The following is a 10950-nucleotide window of genomic DNA, read 5'->3' on the forward strand; positions in this document are numbered from 1 at the left end:
CTGACAGCCAGGAGTAAAATTGCATTTTTCGTTTGAAAGTGATAACAGAGCTAATCATGTGGATTACGGTTGTGTCTTTTTTTATAGCCATAAAAATCATGTTAAACAAAGTATCAGAATTTACTGCATTTTTTCACACAACTACTTCTGTTTTACACATCCATCCGTATTTTTTTCTTTGACACATCGAATAAATGAGTGAGAAAATCCCCGCAGCCCCCGGGCTCTCATTCGTCACCTTCGAGGGACAACAGAGGCAGATTACCGTAATCACGGTAAAATATTTAGATAGCCCCATGTCTCCACTTTGAGACGCCGTTTGAATTTACATGAGAGCATGACTAGTAGTTACGCTGCTGGAAAGTCCACAACTGCACTCTATCAGCGACGATAGGATCCGACGCTATAGGGTTAAACTAACTTGTTTATGCAGCGCCCATGATGTGACCTAGAGTCAGGTGTAATCTGACTGTTGTCCTGTATATTAGTCATGTGACTGGATGGATGACGGGACGTGATCTACACAAAATGTCTTCGCGATCGACGTAATGAACACCCCTGCTCTACACTATCTCAGTCCTCTTTAGCCTCCGTTGTCCTTCTTCCTGAGTACATGCTTGCGTGGATTCAAAAGCGTGTTGTTTTCCTCTTTGTCTAATCACATAAACGTCTCTTAAGTTGATTTTGGCAGATGCAGCGTGTTGACAATATCTTAATCACAGCCTTCAATTCACCGGCACCACTCAATTACACTCAAACCGTGACAACATCCAAACATTCACTTCCTCATGACGGGAGCGCAGGCAAAACAGTCATTACAGAGATCAGAGCGACTGCAGTCTTAAGATGTGTTATGACAAGCAGCGCATAAGAGAGATAATGAATTAGATTTACATGTACAAGCTACTCATTTCTATTTACTTTATTTCACTTACGGAGCTCAACAGTGACCGCTTGCTCCAGGTCCGCAAGTACATTTTTCATTCATTTTTCCATTAGACTTTTCAAAAAATTCAAATATTAAAGGTTCTATATTACATGTTATAATGTACAAATACCTCATCAAAAGTTGTGTTTTCATTCACACATGTTTAGTTAACTCTTTATTATTACTCTGTCTACATCTCTCAAATGCTCTGTTCCACCTTGTGATGTCATGAAGTGGTAGTTTTCAAGTTAACAGCTACATTTTACATTTAGTTCAGTAGAGATTGGCAATTTCAGGTGTGAAATGATCTAAATGATTCTAGTGAAGGTGTGTGGAGTTTAAAAACAGAGTAGAGCACTTCCTGTATTACCACATGATGACATCACAAGTTGGAACAAGGTGTTTTCTGTTTGAGAGAAGAACTCAGCCTAAATCTGCAAAGTTTATGTGTTAAACATGTATGAATGAAATAAAACACAACAGATCTATTTGTGACGAGGAAACAATATTATAACATAGATCAGAAAATAGAGTAATATGAGCCCTTTAAGAGTTCAAAGCTAGCACAGAAGGTAACCGGCTATGTGTTAACTAATGTCCATAATGCAGTGGTTTTAAGCCAAAAAAGCTAATTTAAAACGTAAGATTCAGTGAAATATTTTAGTGACTTGGTGGTTTATAGAGTTTCAGAACCAGATTTTAAATAAAATGATAGGTCTTGTGGTCATTAGTTACCACAGAGCTAATTAGCCCTGTTTTTTAAAAGTCTATGGGAAAAATGAATGAGAAATTTGTCTCCATGGAGATGTCACTGCTTTGCCTGGAATCTTCCGCAGTATAGCATTACACGTATCTACTGTATACTGGTAAATACTTACATTTTCATATAGTGATTTCCACCTTCAAAGGATTTTACATCAGGGACCCACTCACCCATTCACACACACATTCATACAGTGCACACAGACACTGGGGGTGAGGTGTGTTAAATGTCTTGCCTAAGGACACAACAACCGCATTCATGTGTGGGATCTGGAGTTGCACCTCCAACTATGATGTTTTTTTTTTTTATTTTTTTTTTTTTATTCTGCATTTATTTAATTTAAGGTGTTTTCATTGTTAATTAGAAAAAAAATAAATAAATTTGAAAAATATGCCTTCTTATGGGAGCGAGGTTACAACTGTCCACAGATCTGACCTGTAACGTGGCTTGGTGCGGTTACTACTCATCTCCAAGGACACAGACATGTTAATGCTATACTGTGAAGCATTCCAGGTAAATAATATCTGCACGGAGACAAGCTGCAGAAAAAGTAACTGTAAGCCACAACTAATCACACACCACACTCATAGTAGGAGAGGTGTGTGAAGTGTCTTGCCAAAGGACACAAAAACAGTTAGAGTCTCTGTTGCTTCACACAGCACCTGGTATCCGGTCATCCGGTCTCCCATCCAAATACTAACCAAATACTAAATACTACAGTGTTGTTTTTATTTCGTTTTTTTTTCTTTCTATGTTTCATTTTGGATGTATGTATCCTACTGTCTGCTCTACTGTATCTGTCTGTTCTGTTCTGTCATTTTGACGACCCCCTCGAAAACAAGACGGCCCATCTCAAGAGGCTTATCCTCCAAATAAAATACATTTAAATTTAAGTTGCTAACAGTTCAAAGGTTCACTAGACTACAGCACCGTGCAGATAATCAAGCACCTATCTTCAAAACACGACTGAAGCGCCAAATATACATCCGGAATAATTATCATTTTTAACGCAGTTCCACTTTGAAGTTGAGTGGAAAACAGACAGTAGCCTCGATGATGTTTACAAAAGATCACAATGACGACGTGGCTCTTCAAATTTGTGTATAAAATGAGTGTTCTTTCAGAGACACAAGCAAATCATTATGTGTTGAGGAGCACAGCCCACAATAACCTCTGAGCGTCTGTTTAGTCTCACAACAATTAGACAGTGAGGCGCTGAGGGAGGGAGAGGGGCTGATTCACTAAAATGGATTCACACTTCGTTAATATCTTAGACGTGACAGAAGTCGGTTATGATGTAAGTGCTGCTAATGGGTGTACTGTATATTTAGAAAGGGTTCAGCGTCGCATTATTTTGTTTTCTTCCAGTTTTAGGGCTAATATTCTGCGTTATACAGGCTTTTTCAACTACTAACAGTGGAGCACTTCCTGTATCATGACATCACAAGGTGGAACAGAGTGTTTTCTGTTTGAGAGAAGAACGCACCCTAAATATACAGTGTGAATGAAACAAAAAAACAACTCCAGGTCTGTTTGTGAAGAGAAAACATCATTATAAAATAGATTAAAAAATAAGTAATATGGGCTCTTTAAAGATGAACTATGTAACTTTTCATCTGCTTGTCTCCATGGACGAAATTTCTCACGGTATCGCATTAAACTTATCTGGCATCTATTCAATCACAAGAAGAGTGAAAAAGCAAACCCTAAACCTTTTGAGAGTTTCAGATCAATAACATGAGCAGGAGATGGAAATGGATCTCACATCAATAGAAGACAAAGGTGCACAATTTGCTGAGGGGACAGTTTCCAAGACAACAAAGAAAAATACAATCAAATCTTAAAGTCAAATTTATGATTCTGGGCGATATGACAAAAAATAATAACTGCATTTTTTTTCATCGAAATCTTCAATTTAATTTTGTATCATTATTGCAAAACTAATACAAATGGCTCACAAGATCTATTTTATGAACAGTACAGACTTTTAATCATTGCAATTTAACACTAAAAATAAAAACTGAAAACACTCTGATCCACCTTGTGATGTCATCATGTGGTGATACAGGACGTGCTCTACTGTGTTTTTAAACTCCATACATCTTCACTTGAATCATTTGGATCATTTCAGCCCAGGAATTTCCAATTTCTACTGAACAAAATGTATAACGTAGCTGTTAACTTTGAAAACTACCACTTCATGACATCACAAGGTGGAACAGAGCATTTTGAGCTTTGGAGATGTACAGACTAATAAAACAATATTACTCAAACATGTGGGAAAGAAAACAAAACACAACTCCAGTTCTGTTTTTGAGGAGGTAACAACATTATAACATTTGGTTTAACACAGGACCTTTAACTCTTCGATTGCAGATTTGTTGCCGTGGTGATGTGAGATAATATCTCTGTAATAACTATGCCTATCCAAATGAAACTAAACTGCTGCAAACTTCAATATATTCTCTGTGAGTACAGTAAAAATACAAAATTTCTTCCTCTCTACATGCTTTGACAGGATTGGCTGTGGACTTCACTGAGAAAAAAAACAAGCTGATCACTGATGACTAGAACTGATTAAATCTTAATTTGTACGCAACTGTTCCCATGTATTTGCACGAAATGTGTTGTTACATTGTATAAGCAGCTCTTGAGGTCAAAATAAGTCTGCTGCGTACTTTCTGCACCTATTTATAAAGCATATAATTGCATTCAAAAATATAAATTGAAAGTGTTGTTAGCTTTCTTGTCACGGCAAAACTCCGCACTGGTGTTAATTTAGGGTGCTCAGAAGGTAAGTGAGGAATAATTTTGAACCACTGCAAAACGTTCAATATGGACTAATTGTGTATTTCACGTTTTAAGACCTAACATGCTAAAAAATAACCCGCAATAGGCGACATCCGCGAAGTATCAGCTTTATTTTTTACAATTATTCTATATGTTTTTGACTGCAAAACCCCTCACCACACACTTTATACACTTTTCTCACACAGGCATTAACATTTTCTCACATTTCTCTCTTGTTTAAACTCTCTCAAAGTTCGAACCTTTGTATATTATCTCCCTCTTCCTCGACGATCTCTTTAAATGTGTTGTTCACGTGTCTCTACTCCAGCAGTGTCCACAGAGGCGCCTCTCCGTGCACAGAAACACTTTTACGTTTAAACCGTCTCTGAAATTTGTCAGTGCAGGACGTTTCATCGACATCGTGGATTTTGTCGCTGTAAAAAAAGCACGCAAAATTGCACAAAAAATATCCGTGAAACAACAAATCCGAGAAAGGTGAACCGCGATATAGCGAGGGACCACTGTACTTTAAACTAAACCACTGAAAATGCTAAATAATAAACGAGTACATCTGCTATATGTTTTGCTACTATTTGTTTTGTTGACTTGTTGCTAACCGTGTGCTGCGTCTCCCATAGTAACCTCCTTGTCATTACCCTCCGGCGGTGAATGCAGACTTGATTAGCTGCAATTTCCTCGACACAAAACAACACTCCTCTATGTGTGTGTGTGTGTGTGTGTGTGTGGCCATAGCACAATGCTACAGTACAACCCCTGGTCCACCTGTTCACCTGTCCCCGATGAGAGATAACGTTGTCCAGCCGTCCGGTAAAGTCCTTACAAAACCAAAATGAGGGAGATTACTACCTGTTTTAGACCTACCCCCCCGCTGAGACGCAACATCCCGAGAGTGCAGGCTGATTTAGCAAGAAGCACTCACCTGCGGCAGTAAAGCGAGCAAACAACATTATCTTCCTCTCTGTGTACTGTCTGTGTAGCATCCACGAAGTGCCTTTAGGGTCAAATCATTGTACAGCTCAATACATCTACCAGAAAACATACAATACAAGAGACATAAAGGTATATAGGGCCATTATGAGGACGTATGTGTATGTGGGACGTGCTTGTGGTACAGTGTAGGAGGCAAACAGAAGAGACAGCAAAGGGAACTCTATCAACAGCGTTTTTGCTTTTAGATGAAGGTATTAAGAGGGAAAATACAAACAGGCTAGAATCCCTGTAGTTAAACATTGAGCTGGAGGCAGGTCAGAATTTTACGGTGGAATTTGTTGTTTAAAGGGACAATATTACGCAATTTTTGTTAATCTTCCTGATATTTTAATGTTTTTTCCTCGTCAAAAACGTACCTGGAGTTGTGTTGGGTTTTTTTATTCACGCATGTTTAACACACAAACCCTGCATTTTTAAGAGCTCTTTTTTTCAAACCGAAAAGATCTGTTCCACCTTGTGATGTCATCATGTGGTAATACAGGAAGTGCACCACTGTGTTTTAAAACTCCATACACCTTCAAAAATGTTAGCCCTGGAATTTATAATCTCTACTAAACAAAAAGTAAATTGAGCTGTTAACTTGAAAACTACCACTTCATGACATCACAAGGTGGAACAGAGCATTTTCAGCTTTGGAGATGTACAGAATAATAATAAAGTGTTACTCAAACATGTGTAAATGAAACAAAACACAACTCCAGGTCTGTTTATGATGAGGTAACAATATTATAACATTAGCTTAAAGAGTCAATTTTTTGAAACATAGGAGCTTTAACTGTCTTATTGCATATGTGTTACCATGGTGATGTGCGTTAATATCTCTGTAATTACTGCGCCTATTCATCATCAAACAAAACTGACACAAACTTCAATGTGTTCTCTGTCAGTACAAATAAGCAAAAGGTATAATTATAGTTAATTATAATTCAGAAAGTGGTGCTATTATTCAACCCTAATGATGTCAGTGGATATTACTTTAAACTTTAAGATAAAATATGGCAAGTTTTTGAGGCAATCCCTAACAAACAATACCGTAATTTCCAGAGTATAAGTCGCACTGTAGTATAAGTCGAACTGTAGTATAAGTCGCACCAGAGTATAAGTCACACTGGAGTATAAGTCACACTGGAGTATAAGTCACACTGGAGTATAAGTCCTACTGGAGTATAAGTCCTACCGGAGTATAAGTCGCACCGGAGTATAAGTCGCACCGGAGTATAAGTCGCACCGGAGTATAAGTCACACTGGAGTATAAGTCCTACTGGAGTATAAGTCCTACCGGAGTATAAGTCGCACCGGAGTATAAGTCGCACCGGAGTATAAGTCTCACTGGAGTATAAGTCACACTGTAGTATACGTCGTATTGGAGTATAAGTCACACTTTAGTATAAGTCTCACTGGAGTATAAGTCGCACTGGAGTATAAGTCGCACTGTAGTATAAGTCGCACTGTAGTATACGTCGCACTGGAGTATAAGTCGCACTGGAGTATAAGTCGCACTGTAGTATAAGTCGCACTGTAGTATACGTCGCACTGGAGTATAAGTCACACTTTAGTATAAGTCTCACTGGAGTATAAGTCGCACTGTAGTATACGTCGCACTGGAGTATAAGTCACACTGTAGTATAAGTCTCACTGGAGTATAAGTCACACTGTAGTATACGTCGCACTGGAGTATAAGTCACACTTTAGTATAAGTCTCACTGGAGTATAAGTCGCACTGGAGTATAAGTCGCACTGTAGTATAAGTCGCACTGTAGTATACGTCGCACTGGAGTATAAGTCACACTGGAGTATAAGTCGCACTGGAGTATAAGTTGTATTGGAGTAAACTTACTCTAACTGGCCAAAAAATGCATAATAATGAAGAAAAACACATATATTTCACATATAAATCACATCTGAGTATAAGTCACACCCCCGGCCAAAGAAAAAGTGCGACTTATAGTCTGGGAAATGCGGTTATAAGGTTGAATATCCCATAGACTGATATAGGCCTCTGTTCTCAATCTGAAATTATGACATAACCAAATTCTAAAATGTAAACACAAGAATACATTTTCCTGTGGATAAGTTTAAACTGTTTGAATATTTAAGATTACCGTTGTTGTGGTTTGGTTACATTGAAACATAACTTAGCTTTCAACCCTATAGCAAGTTCTTTCACTGTTTTAATACATCCTCTTTTTATAGGACAAAGTAAGATAAAAAAATTTAAATAAAAAAACAACATTTTTTCACTACATGTATCCGTTGTAACAGTGAGACTCACACCACAGTTTGAAAACCAGTCTGATAAAGAGCAGTATTTTTGTCCCTGTCTATCCTTAAAGACCAAACCACATTTGTCTGCATTACTCTTCCGGCTGGCTGGCTAACTTCCATGGGTCTATTCACTTGCAACTAACGCCATCATTCATTGTAGCCACTTAATGATATTTCCTGTTCTGTTCCACTCGGCATTACATAAAAGCAATACATCTCCTAACATGTGTTTTCTAGGTCTTTCCCCCTTTATTGGTGCAAGCTGGAGAGGAAAAGAGGGTCTGCATGAGAATATACCCAACTCTATATGACTTTGAGCACATCACTCATCGCACACAGGACGCCCAAACTGTGCGGCATGCTAAGTGGATGCTAATAGCTAGTGGATGTTTCAGATGTAGAGCTGTGTTGTACATTAGGAGCAAATGGCTGCATAGTTTACCCTCGACCTCCACACCGCCTTGTTCTGCGGCAGACGAGGCCCTATTATAAACACAGACGGAGCTATGCATGCACAAATTATGTATGTCTAATTGGAGATAATTAAAATGATGTTTAGAATATGTTACACAAAGGGTCATGAAAACACAAGATTATGTAATTTAAAAGTCCTATATTACACAAAAGTGACTCCCGTGAGCTGTACGCCATGTTGTTACCTCATCAAAAACAGACCTGGAGTTGTTTGAGTAACACTTTATTCTTAGTCTGTCCACAACTCCAAAGCTCAAAATGCTCTGTTCCACCTTGTGATGTCATGAAGTGGTCATTTTCAAGTTAACAACTACTTTTACCTTTAGTTCAGTAGAGATAAGTGGCAGTTCCAGGGCTGAAATGATTCTAATGAAGGTGCATGAATATCAAAACATAGTAGTGCACTTCCTGTATTACCACATGATGACATCACAAGTTGGAACAGAGTGTTTTCTGTTTGTGAGAACTCAGCCTAAATATGCAGAGTTTGTGTGTTAAACATGTGAATGAAACAAAACACAACTCCAGGTCTGTTTGTGATGAGGAAACAACATTATAACAGAGATCAAAGAATAGAGTAATATGAGCCCTTTAAGAGTTCAAAGCTAGCACAGAAGCTAACCGGCTACATGTTAAGTAATGTCCATAATGTAGTGGTTTTAAGCCCAAAAAGCTCATTTAAAATGCAAAATTCAGCTAAATACTTGAGTAAATTGGCGGTTTATAGAGTTTCAGAACAGATTTTAACTTAACTTCTTATTGTATTTGAATGTTACATTTGCTGGTTACATTGCATCTATTATTGCTGTGAATTTGTTAAACTACTTACACAGCTTTATTTGCAAGCCATTATAAACATTTTACTAAAGTAATCTAAGACAACTTTCTAATAAAAGTCACTAAAACTACACTGCCCAGCCAAAAAAAAGTAGGTTGGTGTTGTTGCAGTTGGTCAGGTCTAGGTTCAGCAACTGTCTCTGAATATACCGAATGACCAGGTTATTCCATCAATGTATTTTTTCTTCCCTGATGACACGGGCATATTCCAAGATGACAATGCCAGGATTCATCAGGCTCAAATTGTAAAAGAGTGGTTCAGGAGCATGACACATCATTTTCACACATGGATTGTCCACCACAGAGTCCAGACCTTAACCCCATTGAGAATCTTTGGGATGTGTATTAGAGTGTGTGACCTTTTCTTTTGGTGGCAACTTTTTTGTTTCCTGGCCAGGCAGGGATTTACTTTGACCCACTTTTGAGCACCTAACCCACCAGTTGAGAATCACAGCCACAAAGTGTAAACCTGTTATCTCAATCAACACAACTGATGGCGTAAACTGAACAAAACCTCAGTAAGTTTGGATAAAAGTAGCATTATCCATGTGGTATTTATGTGTAAACAAATAAGGCCACAGGGAGGTCAGACTTCTCCACTTCAGGAAACATTTATGAAAAAACCCTAACTCCACTCCTCTACACAGCTGTGCCCCACATCCTCCAAAAGTGTTTGCACAGAGCAGAGTAGTACTGGCTTATCCAATGAATGAATAGAGGCGCTACGGAGTGAATTAAAATGAACAACGCCAATAAAACCAAGAGATATAAATTATACGTGGCTGCTACCATGAGAATACATTAAAACTATTGTGGCTGTGACGCAGACAGAGCACTGCACTTGGGATTCATTCTAACACGCTCATGGCCTTAGAAGAATACAGACAAAATATATTCACTGTTGAAATATTAAAGCCCTCTCGCTGGGTAGAGGTTACGCGCCCCCAGCCGCTCAATAAAAAGAGGACTCTGTGCCAAAAAAAACTTAGATATTAAAATCAATCCAGCACATGAGACATAAACCAAACTTTCAAACTCTAGTAGCAGCAGAAATGTACAGCGACAGGAGTTGGGAAAAGACACGTGATTTCATAAAAGAAGCGCAAGATGAGCATCCAAACCCGTGCGTAAATGCGTAAAGACATGCGTAAAATGGTCATAAACAGCAGTAACAGCGTGGATAACGTAATTAAAGCGTCTTACCATCATGTTTCCTTGCATTTTGGCTGTTTCGATTAGGTTTTTTTCCTTCATCGCGCCGCGTTGGCTTCGGATCCTTCTGCGTACGGCGTAATTTAACCTTTTTTCGTGGAGTTTTTCAGGCGGATTTCCGTGCACAAAAGCAGCGGTTGTTCTCAGTCGTGTGCGTTGTTGTTGTGCGCTGTTGCATCAATGGGTGGGATTCAAACTCACCGACTGATGAGAGGAAAAGACACGAGGGGGAAAGAAGACAGTGCCCAACGTGGGACTCTCCAGACGTCTCCTTGCGCTTTCCGGGCTGTCCTTGTGTTTAAAAAAAAAAAAAAAAAAAAAAAAAAATCCTAACGCGATCACATTCAAAGCCAAGAGGACGGGGTCGGGGAGGCTTAATTTGGCGAAAGAAAAATCCCTTTTCGCTTTTAGTATTGACAGTCCGCGCGTGTTGTCACAGATCCTCCGGGACGGTTTAAGATCACACATGAGCAGCGCCGGGAGGGACCAGGGGAAAGATGTCACACAGAAACAGTTTAGAGGATTATCTGACAACAAGAGGCGGAAAGGTCAGTCTAATATTCAGCGCGAAACACCAGGGGGGTATGTTTATGTTTATGGAGGAAAACTGTTTAAACACAAGAGAAAAACTGTTTAAACAAAGACCATAGTCTACTAAGAGAAAACAAAG

General features: G+C 38.8%; 1 protein-coding gene across 1 annotated transcript in view; it reads right to left on the bottom strand.

Moving 5' to 3' along the window:
* The window catches only part of dpp6a (dipeptidyl-peptidase 6a), a 383619-nt gene extending 373288 nt beyond the window's left edge, over positions 1–10331 (bottom strand). Inside the window, exon 1 of the mRNA XM_055230089.1 lies at positions 10272–10331. Within this exon, the coding sequence (XP_055086064.1) occupies positions 10272–10322 (51 nt within the window). The 5' untranslated portion in view covers positions 10323–10331. The remainder of the gene's footprint in view (positions 1–10271) is intronic.
* Positions 10332–10950: the final 619 nt, after the last annotated feature.

The sequence above is a fragment of the Periophthalmus magnuspinnatus genome, chromosome 20 (genome assembly GCF_009829125.3).
Source record: "Periophthalmus magnuspinnatus isolate fPerMag1 chromosome 20, fPerMag1.2.pri, whole genome shotgun sequence".
NCBI classification, from domain to species: Eukaryota; Metazoa; Chordata; class Actinopteri; order Gobiiformes; family Gobiidae; genus Periophthalmus; species Periophthalmus magnuspinnatus.